This window comes from Acanthopagrus latus, chromosome 22 (genome assembly GCF_904848185.1).
Source record: "Acanthopagrus latus isolate v.2019 chromosome 22, fAcaLat1.1, whole genome shotgun sequence".
Taxonomy (NCBI): Eukaryota; Metazoa; Chordata; class Actinopteri; order Spariformes; family Sparidae; genus Acanthopagrus; species Acanthopagrus latus.
This window is the reverse complement of record NC_051060.1, coordinates 12,322,563-12,340,900: the sequence shown is the minus strand read 5'-3', so window position 1 is coordinate 12,340,900 and position 18,338 is coordinate 12,322,563. Positions and strand designations below refer to the sequence as shown.

Sequence of the window (18,338 nt, the reverse complement as noted above, 5' to 3'; positions counted from 1 at the left end):
CAAACCTCCTGTAATATTTCTTTACCCTCTGGACCAGAGCACGTGCGTCATGCAGAACGCACATCAAAGCGCTGGCCGAACACAAACACGCGGGCATGGGCACACGGACACGCACGACACAAAAAAGGCGCGCGTGCGCACACGGACACGCCCGACACACAAACGCGCGCACACGTTCGGGACGAAGTGACGCTTCAGTAACAGGACCAAATATTGACGGAAGTTTTTAACGTAAAATGAAAACATGTTCTTTCAGCCTGGCTCTTATGTAGCGTCCTATGATTTTCTAATTTTAATTTCTTATATCTTGACATTTTTTAAATCAATGTTTATGTACGATTTTCTAATTTATTTCTATCATTATTCTCATTGCTTGTTTTCATCTTTTTCTTTAACTTTTATTATTTTTACTTTTAACCATTAATTGTATTGCAGTTGGCGTGGAATGTTTTTATACCCTGTTCTTTTTTTGTATCATGTGTAAAGCCCTTTGAAATGCACTTTGCTTTGCTTTAAATGTACTATATAAACAACGTTTGATTCATTCATTCACTGATGAACAGAAATCCCAGCAAATGTACACACACACACGCACACGCACACACACACTGTTTGTTGACGCCGATCAATCAATAAATCATTATTATATGATCAATGATATTCAGGCACACCCAACAACACGGTGTTTCACGCCACACTGACTCGATGCAGAGTGCACTGGGACAACAGCTCACAGAGAGAGGTTGCTTCCTGTGCCGGGGAAGGCTGATGTCACGCCAGTCCATTAAAGCCGGAGTACGAAGGAAGCGTGTGTCTGTCAGGACGTATTACACGAGGACGACGGTGATGGACTGCCTCGGGGCTACAGTTGGAGCCTCTCATTCCTCCGTCCGACCCTCCATCCCACTGTTGATGCAACCTTATGATGCCAGTTACGACCATCTCTCCCTCCCTCTCTCTTCCTCTCTCTCCCTCTCTCGACCAGAACCTCATAGCAGTGTTTTTTGTTGTTGCATCACCTCGCTGCCTCCATCCACATGTGAACGAGTTACCTATGAATAACGCATGAATGTGGCTCAAACTACAATACAGATCAAATAAGCTGCAGCTATTGATTGTTTCATCGTGTTTTAGGGCAAAAAAAAAAAAGAAAGAAAAGAAAGAAAGAAAGAGAGAGGGAATGAAATGCCCAAAATGTACTGGTTCCAGCTTCCTCACTGTGTAAGTTTGATGTTTTTCTTTGACATATTATAACCAACCAAATATCTGTGTGTTTTTATGCTGTTTTTTGGGGGGAATCTGGGAAATTGTTGACAATTTTAAATTCTTTTCTGATTTGTTAAAGCTTGAGCAAGCAGAATGCTTAGTTTGTCTAGTTTGTTTGCTCTTCACTGCAGATTTGACTGAGGAAAGGGGGGAAACCTTATTTACTGTACTCTCTCTCACTACTTGTTTTTCATGCCGTCTGTTTACTGATTTCCAACCCGCTGCACTGTCACCGGGCACCTGTTCTGTGTTGTTGCTTGTAAGAAAGATGGATTCGCAGCCGGCTTGCATCCAAAAGGCCCATGATCCATATCCGTGGTCCATCTGTCAGTTTTGTGGACTCCAAATGTTCTTCACAGAATGATGAGGCTATAACCTGCAGCAGCCTCCTGTAACAGTGATGTCACACACAGACCTCAAATCACACACTCGCATAATGACTGAAGACTTGCTGCCTCGCCTCTGATTTGGACTTAGTCTCTGAGCTGTCTTGTTTCTAATTTGGACTTAGTCTCTGAGCTGTCGTGCCTCTGGTTTTGGACTTAGTCTCAGAGCCGTTTCTCCTCAGATTTGGACTTTAACTTTTGAGCGGAGTCACAGGGTCTGATAGTGGAATAATTGGACGGATAAAGAAGGTAGTCTCCCACTACAACCTCAAATCACACACTCGCATAATGTCTCCTTTTATGTCCTACTGATGCGACATTACTGTTATTAAATGCTAAGCAGTCTACTGTTAATTGTGTGCTCATCCGCAGGCAACTCTCTTTTATTCCTGCATTTATACATAACACTGCCTTTAAGTTCAAGAATGAATTGGCATTTGCAAAATACTGACAGCACACTACAGCATTCAAATCAAATCAAGCATGTGGGGGAAAAAAAAAAAAAAAAAACTGTCCATCATTGGTTTTCCACATTGTATTTAAACTTTGAATAAGCTGATGATTGAATCTTATACATCAAAAATCAGTTTCACCATATTAAAATAGTCACTTAAAGTTGTCACGTACCTGCCATATAATATGCAGCGTTAAGCTTTATGCTCATTTAATTGTGCACTTCTCAAAAGTAGTCAGCAATATTTGGATATATTTGTTTTTCAATCGATTGTTTATGTTGTGTTCTGGTAATATCTTTGGCCCACCCAAAAATAATGCAGCAAATTTCACTTGAATTGTATTGCATATCCACGCACATGCATATATGCACCCACACTCCAATATCCCTAACTAATTTTGAGTGGTGTACCCTAAGCATACTTAACACCAGGATATTCAGTGTTGTAAAAACTACCCAAAAGTTATACTTAAGTAAAAGTAAAGATATCATATATAACTATATAGATAAGATATATAACTATTAGCTAAAGTTCTCAAATTGATTTAGTGGAATAAAAAGTACAAAGGCTACTTTCTGAAATCTGGTTGAGTGGAAGTGTTAAGTATCAGAAAATGGAAAAAAAAAAACAAAAACAAAAAAACTCAAGTAAAGAACAAGTACCTCAAAATTGTATTCGAGTAAATGTACTTAGTTATACTCCATCACTCTGAGTAACACACAGCGAGTAAACTCTTTGGACCCTTTTTTTCACTCTTGATCAACAAAAGCAAAACAAATACAGTCATTAAAGCACAAACGGACACATTTAGAGGGAAGCCAGAGGAGTTTTCAAATAAATGACTAAACAAGGACACATGAACACACAATTACAGCGTTTTTGTTGCTTTTAGTCAGAAATTGTTAATGTTTATGTTATTTATTAATTTCTTAAAATTTAAGTTTATATCCTGAAATGTTCAACACTTTAATTTTCTAGTTATTCTGTGAACTCTTGCAGGACTGCGTCTTATGAGGAAAACAAATCATACATTCTATGGGCGTAGGAAATCCTGCTTTCCTGACAGTAAAATGTATACAAAGACCTTCTTAAGTCACAGTCCTGACAGAAAACTCCCGATTTCTCTACCTTTTGTTAAAATAAAGCTTTTGATAGTCACCGCATGATTATCCTTGACGTACTGTTCAGCAAACTTGCCTTTGGGTAGCGTTGAGGGTTGACTTGTAGAATTTCCCGAGTTAAGTGAAGTAAGCACACAGCGTTCTGTCACCAAGGAGACAGGTGACGGCAAGAGCAGCGTACGACGACGTTTGAACGGATGTGTGTGTTTGACTAAACGGTATGAAAACGTAAATACATGTCGTTTGACCACTTTTAGGATGTTTTGAATTGTTTTTCATAGTTGTTAAATAGTGGCATCTAAGCGACACGAGGGTCAAGGACATTAAACTAATTATATGCGGGTCTGTTGAGCTAAATGTAACTCATAGCTAAGTCACTTTCGGCACCGTTTTAGCCAACAGCTAAAGTTAGCTTAGTGGCTTATGTTCATTGATATTTCAGTAAATGGTGAATGTAGTCAAACAAACTGTCACCACATATCCAAGCCTGAAAATAAGCAAGAACCCGTCTTCATTTCTGGGATGTGGAACATTTTATGTGTCTTCTTTTTAAGGAGAGGATAGACTGCAAACAACAATGCCCAGGTCCGCTTATTCTCCAGGATCCAAACTCAACCCAGCAGACGACTACAGTAAGATGAGGAGGATCATTGCCGAGGATCCAAACTGGTCCCTGGCTATAGTACCCTCCTTATCAAACCTCTGCCTGCAGAGCATCGTGAAAAACTTTGAGAGTATGCTTTTGTTTCCAGTGCCATTATCACCCACACTTTTAACCATTCACTTATTATATAAATGTAACTTTGTGCAAACCTGTTACAGAAAAGCCCACATTTGAAGATCTCACAGCCATCCAGAAAGACTTTGTGCAGGAGAGGCTGTCTACTTCCCTGCCACTGCGAGTGACAGCCAACCTGATCAGCGATGGTGTCTACTGGAAGCGATGCTGCGAGCAGCGGTGGGACCTTTGTGACGTCTCTCATTATGGCCACAGCTGGAAACGACAGTTCTTTGAGAGACATTTGGAGAATATTATTGAGCTTTTTATCCCAGATGTTACTGAGACAAAGACAGTTCTCGCGATGGTGCCTCTTTGCAGGAACTATGTCAAGAGGCTGGACATCTCCCAACTCCTGCCGCCTGTCAAGGAGCCCCAGGAGGAGGAAGTGGAATATGGCTCAGAGTTGACAATTGACAATGAGTATGATGGCCCGTCTATGGACCACTTTGACTTTAACATCCTGCTCAACAAGCTGACCAACCTGGAAGAGCTCCATTTGGTGTACAGGGTCAAACATTGTGGTATGAACTTTGAATGGAAGATGTTTGAGATGACCAACAGAGATTGTGAGTCCCTCGCTAAGGCCCTGAAGTCCTGTAAGACTCTAAAGGTGAATACTGATTCCTGCTCGTTGGTTGATGAAATACAATATTTTGTAGCTCACATTGTCTGGAGGATGTTTGTTTGTTGTAATTCAGCACTTCTGACTTTCTTGCCAGTAACAAAGCATCATTTGCAGAGATTTTACAGTCCCATGACATGAAACAGGGAAATTGGTGTTAGCAGTACCCAAGCATTAAATTCATGCCTGATTAATGTCAGAGAAAAGACAGCAGAGCCTCTGGCTGCAACCTAAATAAGTCACTATTTGCCACAACATTTTTGTCACAGTAATTTATCACTGCTGGAGAACATGGCATATCTGCTACCGGTTTCTGTGCATGATATGGGAACAGTCTACAAGATTATTGCAGTTGATTGTAGGGGAGCAACTTATGATTGATTAAACGGTTGATAGTTGTTTTGATGAATCATCTATAATTCTGCAGAAAATAGTGAAAAAAATGCCCTCCAGAATCTCCCAGGTGATAGTTTAGATTGCTTCTTTTGGCATGTAAATATTATTTATACATGTGGCTAGTTCATACCATCCACTCAACAGAGACAGGCAGTTGCTTTCAAGTCCTACATTCTTTCACATCTAAGCTATGGAAGCCCATTTCTGCCAGTTAAAGTTATTTTTTAAACTACTTGAGACTTGAAAAAGTAATTCCCATGGAAAGTTGTGATTAAGAGATAAAGTTGAAATCATTGTAATTTAAAAAGTCATAATTATAAAATAGAAACTCGAAATTATGAGATTAAAACATTTATCTCATAATTTCTCGTCATATTTCCAATTTTCCCATGATTATGACTTTTTAGTTTTCATAATTTCTTTTCTTTTTAACTGGTGGAACTGTGCTTTCATACTTATCTGTACTCTTAGTGTTCAAATTCTTTCTGCAACACATCACATAACCTTTGTTAATCTTCACAATAACCTGTTTCTACAGCTTCTAAGGCTCCATCAAAGCCACATTGAAGACCAACAGTGCAGGGTGCTGGTGAAACACCTTTTGGACCACCCATCCCTGAGGGAACTCAACTTTTCTCACAACCTGATCGGAGACAAAGGAGCCAGAGCCATTGGCAAACTGCTCAACAGGAGTAAACTGGAGATCCTGAACATTAGCGACAACAACATTACAGGCCTGGGAGCTAAAGCTATAGCAAATGCCCTGTCCAAGAACTCCACCCTTTTGTCACTCAACCTGCGTCTCAACCGTCTGCGGGACGAAGGGGGTGAGGCGATTGGCAAGGCCTTGCTGAGCAACAATGTCCTGCGTCACCTGCACTTGGGAGCCAATGATGTGACGACACCTACTGCTATAGCACTGTCTAAAGTGCTGTTTCAGAATAGCACCCTGAGGGGCATCAATCTTTCCTGCAACAACCTGGGTGTGGTGAGTCTTACCTGAGGGTGGTGCCAGCGAAAAGACCATGTTGACACTCAAATGAAAAAGCGTTTAAAATCTTCACAGGCAGATTTAGGATATTGCAGTGTCAGCTTGTCAAGCTCAATTAAGGACAAATTTCACTAGACAAATGTGTATTTTCTTAACTTCAGCTTCACTTGCACTTACATGCACTCAATCTGCAAAATGAACATCAAACTGACTGCAGAAAATCTGTTATCAACCCTCAAAATCGGTAATACCAGTTAAGAAACCTGACATTGTAATGGAGTAAACAGAGCAGAATTTGTTGGAGGCTGGCAAGTTCCACCAATACTGATCTACTTGTGAGGTGTCTTATCAGTGCCAGTTATTCTTTTAAACTGATTAATTGATAGTTAACTGACTAAACTGTTAAATCAAATAAGTGAACTGTACAGGCATTTCTTTCATCTTTCTGACATTTTATAGACCAAACAATTTGTATCGACAGGTACCTTATCAATGAATTAGTCCTACATCCAAAAGTTCTCAAGATATAGTATGGAAATAGAAATATCTGTGTTTCCAATAAGTGGATAAAAAAAAGTGAACAGAAACTTTAAAATCCTTGCAGACCATTTACAGTAACAATGTACATGGCAACTTCTTCTTATATAACAATGATCAAATTCCCCCAGCAGAGGAACCCTGGAATACTGGATTTTCTTCACTCCCAAACCATGGTAGCGTCTGTGTAGACATAGTATAGAGAAGGTAGCAAGTACAAAGTACAAGGACTTTAAATTATTCATAGATGTGTGAAAAACATGTTTTCCCAAGAGAGGTGGATCAGATTTTTCTCCTTCTCATGCTCTCTGCTCTTCAAGATTTCACTGTACAGTATGTATCTCCATTGGATTACACTGCAGAGGATCAAAAATTGCCGAAAACCAATGTTCACTTCCATCAATATCTGTGACCTTGGCGTGCTCTCCACAAAAATAGAAACGCCTGTTTCAGACACAATAATAAAACAGTGGTGACACTCATAATAAGCACCTCAGATAGTGCGGGCTATTTGGACAGGGAGAGTTGCTGAGGGGCGATTTTTCAAGGTTGTTTAGACTCTTGTCAGACCTTCCCAGAACTGCATCCTGTGATGTGTTCAACGTGGGCATGCATCATTGCCAACTGTGTTTGATTTCTCTCTCTCTCTACCTGTGTGTGTGCAGGATGGAGGTAAAGCTCTGGAAGAGGCGATGTCTCACAACAGCAGCATTACAGAATGTGACATCCATCTGACAGAGGTTGATGAGAAGCACGTTGCCTTTATAAACCAGGTGGTTTGGAACAACGAGAAAGCAAAAGAGCAAAAGAGACCTGCTCAAGAAAGTAAAACCAAGTAAACCTCAGCACCTCCTTTTGAATACAAACCCATCTTTATTACCTCCACCAAGGAAGTGATGTTTTCACCCATGTCTGTTGGTTGGTTGGTTTGCTGTAGGATGGGTCTTGGGCCACAATACATCTCATTAGCACTTGTTGCAGCTTCAGATAAAGGGACATATCCAGGAATTTTTTTACTCACTGTCTTTAACAATATTAGGACGTTTTTCAACTGTTATGTAAATTTTTCAGGACTGCATATTAAGTTGGTATCTATCAGTGAGTACATTTTTGTTGCAGATTGTGGATTTGGTGATCTCATATCATGGTTAAACATGATGGTCTAATATATATAGTATACAGGGCTATCCAAAAAGCCTTATTTATTGGATTAGGTTTGAGTGAATTAAAGGGGTTGTTTGGCCTTGGTAGAGGTATGTGCTCTACTGAGTGCTATTCTGGTAAATCACCAACTGCACTCTCACTTTATTCATTTAGCCGTGTTGCACTATAAGCCAGCTTTGCTTGTTAAATTGAAGTAGCTAATTTTAAACCCAAAAAAACACACAAAAGACCATTTGTTAAACATGTTTCCATGAAAGGAAACATCAAACTTATGATACTTTGTATTGGTGAGCTTTACATATTGTGTCCATTCTGATATTTGATGGTATATATTCTGATATATCTGATAGTTAACTGTTAAAAGAATGCCTCTTAGTGCTTGTCAATTTGTGGACTTGTGTTTTGAAGCCTCGAGTTTGGTATAATCACCATGTTGTCTTTTTGGAGCCTGAAGTGACCATATTTGGACCAGAGAGTGAAGCACTGTAGGATAAGCATTACTAAGCCTCGATCCTGATTGGATCATACTGAGAACCCAAGGAGGTACTCTCGAGGTAGCCACACTGTACATACTCTATTTTACTCTAAATGGGACCATAATTTACAAAATGAACACCCTGCTTTGTTGAAGTAGAGTTGAAACTAGCAATTGGGGTCATAAACTCTTCAGGAAACTGTGTAATGAGGTAATAAATCAAATGAGAAATAGGGTCATTTTCTTATAAGGGTACACACAATTAGACTTGTTTTGGCAAGTAGTGGAGTTGCCCCCTGCTGGCCATTAGAGAGAATGCAGGTTATGGCTCTTGTGCTTGAGCTTCACTTCTCAGACCTTGAGGCTTCATTTATATTTCATACAATTAATGTTACAGACAAAACTTTTAACAAAACGACATGCGCATAAACCAGGGACAAGTATTGCATGCTGTAATCTTTTGCAGTGTGGCGACAGCTGTCATAAAGTAATTTCTGACACATTTTAGTGAGCATTTCGGTTTAATGAGGAGCCTTTTAACCATTTTTGATACACAGATTTGGTATTCAGTCCTTATGTAACATCAAGGCATCGTTGTGGTGGTATTGTTGAAATACATACAGACTTGTGTTTTTTTTAAGCTATATCTACTCGCTAATAGTATAGTAGTAACACCTTTGCTAGAGTAATTAATGTAACATTTCCTAGTTTTTAATCTTGCAAAGTAAGTAAGTTGTTTTCTAGGATAACAGAAAAAGAGACAAAGCTATTCAGTAAATTGATGGTGGACAAATACATAAAGTACCCACATATGATAGAATCCTGATATTCTTCAAATGAGCATTAGCTTTCATTAACCACCACCTGTGTCTGTGTTTATATACGTGTGTGTGTATATGTGTGTGTGTGTGTGTATGTGTGTGTGTGTGTGTGTGTGTGTGTGTGTGTGTGTGTGCATCTGATCCTAAATCAGTCAAATCATTCTGACATTTTTGGTTAAATAAAAGTGTATCAAATATGATTTAAAAAATGAAAAAATGGGTTTTAAGGGGAGCAGAAAATAATCTAAAATTGTAGATAAAAAGTAGCACAAAGATGCTGTTGCCTGAAACATTTTACATGGATTGTATTGCCATTTGTGACTCAACAAACACGTCCCTACCTCTTTTACCTCTAAGTGTGCGTGACACATTCAGCTAAGCACAAGATCCACTTCGACAGTCATTCTAACCTCTCGCCTCTACTTTATTTACAGTACAAATCCTTTCTGCCTCTACAGTCTTGAAAATCCACAAAATTGTTTAAATATAAAAAAGACAAACCCCAGAGCATTCTTAAGTGAAATAGTACATATGAAAGCAAACTAATCTACCTAACACATGATAAAGGGTTCAGTGCTTTGCATGACAAAAACCTTAATGCTAACAGTCATCTATGAAGGAAAATGTGTTGTTATGAACCTTGTGGTTAGATGTAATACCCCAAATATGTGTTTTTTTTGTCACTGCTGTAGCGTAAACATTGCACTGGATAGCACTTTTTTCTATTCTTACACGTATGGATATCACAGTGAAGCCATCTGAGAGGCTAATGATGAATGAGAGAATGCAATGACTTCAGTAAAAAACAGTGACTTAACTCCAAAATGATGTACCAGATCATGGAGTTTGCATGCTCTTCCTTGTAGTTTTTTAAGCTTTATCTCACAGTACATGAACAGCCCATGATGCCCTGCCTTCTGGCCAATGCGTGCTTGTATACGTTCCAGCCCATCATGACTCAGAACCATAAATAACTGGCAAAAGAAATTGTAATGAATTCATTAATTAATTTCAATTTCAATCCCTGCTTAATTCCTGGTAGTTGAAAAGCAACAATGCTGTTCATGTCACTTAAAAAGGTCGTACACCAATTTTAGGAAATGTGCTTTTCTTTCATTCTTTTCTTTCTTTTGCTCAAATCTGTTAAATATCAAGCTACAACCAGCAGTCTGTTAGTTTAAGTAGCTTAGACTAGAAGCAGGGTGACACAAAATTAACAAGTTTAAACGGTTCTCATGAAAAATATCCAGTGGTTTCATGCTTAAGGATGGTGAAACATGAGCTTAGTGGTCTCTAGTATGGCATGGTGATATGATACGTGTGACACCTACAAATTTGAACTAAAAAGCCTTTGAATTTGAATTTGGGCCAACCTGTTATTCTGATGACCGGGTTGGTTTCGCCATGTTTCCAGTCTTTTTTCTGAGCTTAAGCAAACTGGCTGCTGGTGGTTGCTCTATATGTTATGTCAGTTTAGTTCAGCATCCTGTGTTTGCAAACCCCCCAAACAATCTGATTATAATGCAGCTGATCCTTTGAAAATCAAAATTAAATGTCTGCATAACTTTGTCCTAGATAATGGAAGGATGACAGGGTTTAGATGTTGCTGCAAAGAATCTCTGCACTGAATACTATCCTGAGTTCTAGGGGCTTGCATAGAATAACCTGTGAGTTGGGGGGTGGTGGGGTGGGATTTATCATGCCACAACCTCTCTGGCTATTTTCAATGTATTTTCTAGTATTGCTTTAAAGATAGTCTGTGATTCCAAACCTAACACCACACATGGAATGTAATGAGTATGGCTAATTGGTCACAATTTACAGCACAGGCTCATTATTGTGAAGACAAGTTGTAACAGGAAGTAATACAATATGTCTGAACACAGGCGCAATTGTGATATACACTATTCTTAGATGTTTTAAAAGGTCTCTGTGGTGGAAAGTGATCCGCGCCAGTGTGTCTGTCTTTGCAGGCCTCGTGAGATGAGGGCTGGTTTACACACAAATAACTGTGCTTATTTTCATCCCTTAAGATTAAGAACCAAAGAAAAAATAAAGCACAATTTGAGTGATGAGTCATGCTGTGGGACTTTACAGTTAAAAGGAAACAAAACTGTTTGACTTTTGGGGGTTAATTCCTACATTCCTTGTGGCGTGCCTGTTTCCAGTAAAACGTTCAAACTTTTTTTGCATGGCTTGGCTGTAAAATAAAATTCACCATGACTAAGATACAACATGCACTCATTTGAGAGGAAGTGTTCTTTTTTAGTCCCTTAAAGTAATCCTGTCATATTATTAAATCTGACACTATCAGTAGTGAATCCAGGCCTCTGCCTATTTCGAGCGTCTTTGATGGCCAAGTCTCCGGCTGTCTCTCTGATATGCATCAGCAGCACCATCATTCGGCTAAACCAGAGCTGTTATATTAGGAAGGAAAATCATCTTAGGGCTGGATTTTTAAAGCCTTGTGTATTTTAAACAACAATGAGACTGTGTTTCTCTAGTGCACTGTGCTATTATGAGTGTAAATTCGACTTGTATAAATATGGAGATGTTGAGATGAAATGAGTTTATTTATAATAGCTTATGCTCGTCAGTAACAGTTGATTGCTAGGCACTTAAATAAAGAGGTAGGCTGAATACAAATATTGCCAAATATGAAATTAAAAGGATCTTTGAGATTCTAAACTTAGCTGAACTGACACAGATCTATCAATATTACGGTGAGGTTATTTAGTATTCAGTTGGCCGTTATACAAAATGTACAGTTTACAGTAATTAAGAAGAGGAGTTGTTGATTCGGCTTGAAGTTCTCGTGTCCTTTAGCCCACCTCTTCTAAATTATTCATCCACTGTGTTGCCATATTTAGCGAGATGGGAAGTATGATGTCATAGCAACTGAGCCGATTTCAGCTAACTTGATATTTCAGCATCCGCATCGGACATCTATTTTTATACCAAGGAAATGTATTACATTTTTTACTGTATTTCCATGAACGTTGACTTTGCATGAGGAGATTATAATCCCTCAACATCAACATGCAGATGTTTAGATTTTAGATTTTTAGCTGAGGTTAAAGAGCCATGAGACATTTTATTTCCGGAAAACCAAATAGCCTTGTTGATTATGCTTTGACAAGGAGGCTGACATCTTTGTATTCTACCTCTGAATTCACATGACTCACAATATTTCCTCATTTCTCATTAAGGCCCCCATTAATTGTCGTATTCCTTTCACATCCTGGCAATTTCTTGGGCTACCACTGAGTCAAAACCTTTATTCGGCTTAACCTACTATAAAGTATTACTCATTTCCTTGTAAAATGTCTGTGACGAGGATCTACAAATATGGCATTTACAGTAGGATGTGATTCCTCTTGGTATTCCTTGGTTATTTGGTCCTTTAAAGCCACATTGTGTAACAGTCTCATCAATGGCATGAAGTCTGTTTTTCCCTGACTTACTGACTGAACTGTATGTACTTTCCCAGATGCACTTTGTTTCCTGTTTGAGGCTACAGTGTCTTTAGAAACTAGAACACATCCTTGTTTGTGGTAACAAGCAGGTGATCAAGTTACGTCTGTTGTAAAAGGGAGAAGCATAAGTCAATGTTAGCCCAAGAGATTTCTTGCTGTGTTGCAGGTATCATTATATCCCTTGCTCAGCTGTGGGTCATAGAGAAGTCTCCACACAGGAGCCATTTCTGTGCAGGGAGCGGTGGTCGTGGTTGAGGCAGCCCTCGTTGCGATGTACAATGAGCACTGGGAAGTACAGCGCGTCCTGGTAGGCTGGAGGGTTCTCCTCACTACTGGTCTGCTGGCCTGACAGACAGCGCGTGCTCTCTGTGGGGCAGGACGTCTCATTCAGGCTCCCGCTGCTCCTCCACAGGCAGCTCCGCCTGGAGCCATACAGCCGGCCCAGCGAGAAGCGGCTGGCGCTGAAGGGGATGCGGGGGCTCCCCGTGTTGCAAATGCTGAGGGCGCTGCGTGAGAAGATGGAGGAGCTGCTGATGGCACGGTGGCAGCGCTCACAGTTCTGCCGGTAGCTGCCATAGCCTCCACAGACAGAGTAGCTGTTGCAGCTCCCTGAGAGCTGGGCCAGGTCCATGAGGACGGCCTCTGAGTAGCTGGGCACCAGCTGCTGGTTGGAGCGGATGTGCCACTCCAGCTCTGTGCTGTCGATTGTGTTCACTCGCGGGATGTGGCGGCAATACGGCCGCTCCTCAGATGGAGTTACTGGCACAAAGTCAAAACCAAACAGCTTCTCCACATGGTAGTGTACACAGGCAGTGCGATACTCCGTCAGCACCCGCAGAGGCCAGGAGAGGGTGAAAGCAGCTGCCGCCCAGAAAGTGGAGTTAGATGCGTACCAGGGAAGGTGATTAGGGTCAGAAAAGGTAATCATATACTCTTTAAAGTCTACATTCTTCAGGTGCATCCCCTCACGGGCCTCCATGTAGTCGTCCAGGCCCTCGTTCTCTGTGAAGAACCTGGCTCGCTGAGTCAGATACGAGTTCTCTGACTCCACGTTGGCAAAGCTAAAGCACTTAGTGAACCTCAGCCTGGTGATGGGGAAGTCCTCCAGGCCCAGCAGGTGCTTTGAAATGTCTTTAACCCCACAGTTCCCGTAGTCAAACTCTGCCTCAGCCACGTGGGTGTTGACCCGCTCATGGTAGACCTGCGTGGTGGTGTAGGCGTCTCCGTTACGGTAGCGCGTCACCTGCCGCGTCCTCCTGACATAGTGGTAGCTAATGGCCTTCCACCAGATGCAGGGCGTAGCCTGCTGCATTCGCTGGACGCGCTCCGCCACATTGTCTACATCCACCTTGTACTGCAGCTCGTTCCTGGTGTAGCAGTGCCAACACTCCACCAGGTAGACCACATAGAGCATGACCAGGAAGGCCAGAGGGATGTAGATGTAGCCATTGGAGCAGGGACTGTCGTGGTACATCATAGACTTTCCCTTGTGAGAGCTGTCGAAGGAGAGGTGTGTGACCTTGGTCACCTGGCACCATGCCATCACCCCGACGCAGCTGTACATCAGCAGGGACAGCAGCAGGCATTTCCAGTGAGTTTCCTGACACAAGGATTTAGTCAGGGACTGTTTCTGGGGTCGCTGCTGCAAAGAAGATGAGACAACACCAATAAATTAACAGAACCAAACCATCTCTGACCTGACCTGTCCTTCTGCTCTTCTATAAAAGAAAAAATGTTGAACTAAATCAAATGGGGGGGGGGGGGGGGCAGGAATTCTTCCTCAGAATAAAAACTAAAACATAGTAATCTCAAAGCAATTGAGAACATAAACACAACTCAATATACATTTGTAACTTAATTGATGAGAATGACCCAAATATCTGTTTGATATAAAGTTAGAAACAGTTCAAAAGTAGTGGCTCATACATATGAAATATTTAAGGAAATATTCTGCGTTCTAAGTGCTTTTGCATAGTTAATGCATGAGCTGAGAGCCAATTCCTCATGTCTTGGTCTATGCATGTTAAAATCATAAGACTCAACCACTCTTATAATCAAAGTCAGTAAATGTGTCTGATTAATGCAAAAGTACAATATTAAGTATATACCTTGTTCTCAGTAAGGAGAACTGAGTGCTTCAGCTTGACTGCTGTGTGGGTGTGAACATGGCCGCGGTCCATGTGTTTACATAAATATGACATTTGAGAACAGAAAAGAAATATTCTGAGGGGTATAGGCTTCACATGTAATGTCAAGCCAGCCAGAAAAAAGCAGTCGTTTGACTCTGGCAGTGTTAAGCTGGTGCCATCCTTTATCACCATGGGGCACAGCAACCCCCCAGTGTCTGCATCAAGAGCTAGTCACGCCTTTTGGGAGCACTGCCACACAAACCTGGCAGAGGTTCAAGAGCCCCAGGCAGGAAGGGTGACTTATAACAAAATTCATTCAAGAAATTTGCATAAAACACAATGCACCAGAGCAGAACATGCTGCTTAGAGACATCAAACATTTAGGCTTGTGCACTCGCAGCACTGATTTAGCTGAAAATCAAACATTATCCTCTCCATCTCTTACATAGGTCAGCCCCTGACCACAGCAGTCAAACAACAAGCGCAGCTACATTGATGTATTGAATTCAATATGTCAGCTCTGTGCTCCTCGAATGACAGACGAGCATAAATAATAGATGTTTCGTCTCCATAATTATCTCCCCCACCTTAGTCACATGGTCCCCAAGTCCCTTACCAACCCAAGGCTACACAGCGCGAAGGGAAAGGGATTAACACTGAAACTCCCCATTGAGATGGCCCTACTGCAGGAGGAGAGTTTACTCACCAGCATCCTGCACACGCCCGACAAACAGAATCAATACAACATGACATACTTTGTGGCTCATGTTACACATTACAGCTACTGTTTAAGCGACAGTATAATGAGAAACATGTAACATCACTCTGCATATGAAATAGTCTGTAATTCACTCGTGTTCATGGGAAGAAAATATACCGCTTGATTGGAAAATGTGCCGTAAAATGACAGAAGCCAATATAATCTTGTAATGCAAAGTCATTTTGTAATTCAAAAGAAATTTGGTGTAGCCCGTGAAATTAAATTACACCCCAGTTTCAACCTTAACTGAAAGAATTATAGCGGATATGACTATACAGTTCAGGAACAGCGAGTTGGATCAATGGAAACGTTAAATATTACCAAGATATTGAAAGCTGTGTCAACATCACACAGATGACCTTTCAGTTTAAAACTCCATGGTTGAGACCATAACAGATCTGCTCAATTGACCTATGGATAGCAGAAAAAGAAAAAGTGACTCGCCATGTGAATATACAATGGTGTTGACATTTTTGATACATTTGACAAAGAAATTCCTCTGGCCTGGTTAAACAGCAAGAATGGCCTCTTGTTGGAAATAGCTCAAACATTTGTCATGAAAGAGGAAAAACCACCAGCTGTTTTTGATTCCCCATGTGATGAAGTCGAGAAAAGCTCAGGGTTACAGAATGTGTTTTCTAAAGGGCTGCTGGATGTAAAAGCACCATCTAAATTGTACAACATATCTGTATTTGACACAGTTGTGGTGTAACCTGTGGTGTTAAATGCTGTAAAAAGCCTCAGAAGTGCAGTCAGCTGGAGGTTGCGATTGTTCTGCACTTAATAATCTTTGTCATTATTCTGAACGCAAGCACCATATATCCAGGATAGAAATTGTAAAGCAAAGCGATCAGGCATTGTACTGCGCCAAGATGAACAATGGTAGTTGGATCAATTCAGCTAACCAAGTTCCCTTAACACTTCATTTTACAGGTCTCACTCACCTGAGAAGAATTTTGTTTTTGGATTACTTTTTTTTAAATCAGAGAGTGTATGAACCTTTGACCAAAACCGTCGTGCCTTATTGCCATCATTGTGTTACTTATGGATGGAATTATATTGAAATTTGCTGGTGGTACCACTTTATGGTTGGCATGAGTGTGGCTTTGACTCAAGCGCTACACGTTATAGGGATGCTTTAACTAAAAAATTCTAAAATAAAAACCGCCATAGGATGGAACATGAGACGTTGTTTCTACCAGGAGGGATGCAAATCCATGAAACTAATCAGTCTTTTAGAAAGCGAGCGTTTCAGTCGGAAACCTGCGAGACTGGAGAAACATCCCAGTCCACAAGAGCGCAGTGTGTGGTGCCTTTAACTTAGAGCCCCTCACACTCACAGACACTTTCTCTTGACATAATAAGACCAGCTAGGTTATATAAAAACCCTCTTGTGTAATGGATATGTAACTTGTCCAACATGTGTGTCTGAAGTCTACACAGTGACAGGAGGAGAGAAGAGGGAGGGATAAGTATTACATTTGAATTTTTGATTCAGTGGTGTCACATTTAGGGATGTCATCATCTAAAATTTCAGATAATGTCCTCAGAGTGTAACTGAGTGTCCGGGCAAAGGATTTCTTCATCTTTAAAGGAACAAGCCTGCACAGATTTTTGTTAGTGGTTTTCCTTCTGGGAAAATGAATTTTAAAAAAACAAACTCTCTGATAATCCCTTGTGTGACGAGTGGCACAGATTTTTAGTTTCATTTTACTTCGGATCCATTTGGACACTTTCCAGGTCCCGTAAGAGGTCCCCGAACCTCATTTTTGAAACCACTTGTCTGGAGGGGAGACAAATAGGAGAGCATCCACGCACGTTCACGCTCTCGGGTGCGCGCTCGGACGCACATCTTCATATCTTACCGCAAAAATAAGCCGTGAAAACAACAAGTAATCACAGAAGAAATCCGGTGTGATTCCCAAGATCCCACAAATTAAACCCTAATCTCCTAAATCTGATTATTATAGCGCGATTGGTGCGATTCCACTGTGATGTTGATGTCTCACTAATTGACGGCTAAATTTGCTGAAAAATTGGCCTGCGCGCTTGCAAACAATGCGTCCTCACCTCCTCTCGCGGGCTGTCCGGCCCCTCCTCGGGGACGGTGGTGGTGCTGCTCTCACTGGCGGTCGCAGCCGACGCTGGGGACATGGTGACAACGGTGCAGAAACCGGGGCATGGATCTCCTGATGGGATGGGGGGTTTTCCAAATCAGGGTGACATACAAAAGCGCCGCGCAGCCCTGTGCGCATTATCCAGAAGAAACCAATCCAACTGGAGCCGAAATGGAACCGCGCATACGATCCATCATCGTCCCGGCAGCGGCAGCATCCTCCTCCAGGTGGGCAGACGTCGCTGGGTTTCGCCTACGGGGAGTCCGCTCGTTGTGCCTCGGGAGGACGCGCAAAATAAATAAATAAATAAATGAAATAAGGCAGAGACTCGATGCTGGTGAACGCTGCTTCTGCTGCAAGGGATGCGATGTTAGGAGATGGCAAAAGGCGGTAGTCAGCTTCTCTCCCTGTAGGCAGTGCCCATGGCAGCCAGTGAGGCTGTGAAGCAGGACAAAGACGACAGGCGGCGGCACGTGTGAGCAGCCACCCCGTCACCACAATGTAAATAACACACACACACGCACATTCCAGCCCGACAGCACACAGAGGCGGTGCTGCAGAGAGGAGAGGAGCCCACCCCCTGCATCCCATTAGATGCATGACCATGCCTGTATGGGCCAATAAAGATAATGATTTCCCCTTTCAAAATATTAGGCTATGACAGAGTGGCAGATCATTAAAAGATTTCCTTGCTGCAGAAAAATTGAGCTAAATGAGTCATGCTTTTAAAGGAAGAGTTCACCCAAAAAAATCTACTCACCCCCCTGCCAATGGAGAGTCAGGTTATGTTTAGTCGTCCACAAAACCTCTCAAGAGCTTTGCAGCAAATCATTGAACAAAA

General features: G+C 41.4%; 2 protein-coding genes and 1 long non-coding RNA gene across 4 annotated transcripts in view; 2 read left to right on the top strand and 1 right to left on the bottom strand.

Moving 5' to 3' along the window:
* Positions 1–3,304: 3,304 nt before the first annotated feature.
* LOC119012109 (dynein regulatory complex subunit 5-like) overlaps positions 3,305–18,338 on the top strand; it is a 27,926-nt gene continuing 12,892 nt past the window's right edge. The window contains exons 1-5 of one of the 2 annotated variants that reach the window (XM_037085591.1): positions 3,305–3,446; positions 3,783–3,962; positions 4,051–4,619; positions 5,566–6,015; positions 7,221–7,390. In XM_037085591.1, the coding sequence (XP_036941486.1) occupies positions 3,806–3,962; positions 4,051–4,619; positions 5,566–6,015; positions 7,221–7,390 (1,346 nt within the window). In that variant the 5' untranslated portion in view covers positions 3,305–3,446; positions 3,783–3,805. Of the gene's footprint in view, positions 3,457–3,782; positions 3,963–4,050; positions 4,620–5,565; positions 6,016–7,220; positions 7,391–18,338 lie in introns of both variants that reach the window. The other variant, XM_037085592.1, reaches the window with a different exon arrangement.
* Positions 7,397–17,995, bottom strand: tmem151ba (transmembrane protein 151Ba). The gene is made up of 2 exons (XM_037085597.1): positions 17,451–17,995; positions 7,397–14,133 (listed from the first exon to the last, which is right to left on the bottom strand). Exons 1-2 carry the CDS (start codon positions 17,532–17,534, stop codon positions 12,688–12,690), a joined length of 1,530 nt encoding a protein of 509 aa, XP_036941492.1. The 5' UTR covers positions 17,535–17,995; the 3' UTR covers positions 7,397–12,687.
* LOC119012115 overlaps positions 17,869–18,338 on the top strand; it is a 2,513-nt gene continuing 2,043 nt past the window's right edge. Inside the window, exon 1 of the long non-coding RNA XR_005072368.1 lies at positions 17,869–17,998. This is a non-coding gene — a long non-coding RNA (uncharacterized LOC119012115). The remainder of the gene's footprint in view (positions 17,999–18,338) is intronic.

What these genes read in the sequence shown, in the direction of transcription:
- tmem151ba (XM_037085597.1), bottom strand. Translation starts at nt 17,534, where the DNA reads ATGTCCCCAGCGTCGGCTGCGACCGCCAGTGAGAGCAGCACCACCACC. An exon ending in CGGACAGCCCGCGAGAGGAG is followed by an intron (nt 14,134 to 17,450) that starts GTGAGGACGCAT and finishes TCTTCTTTGCAG; the next exon opens with CAGCGACCCCAGAAACAGTC.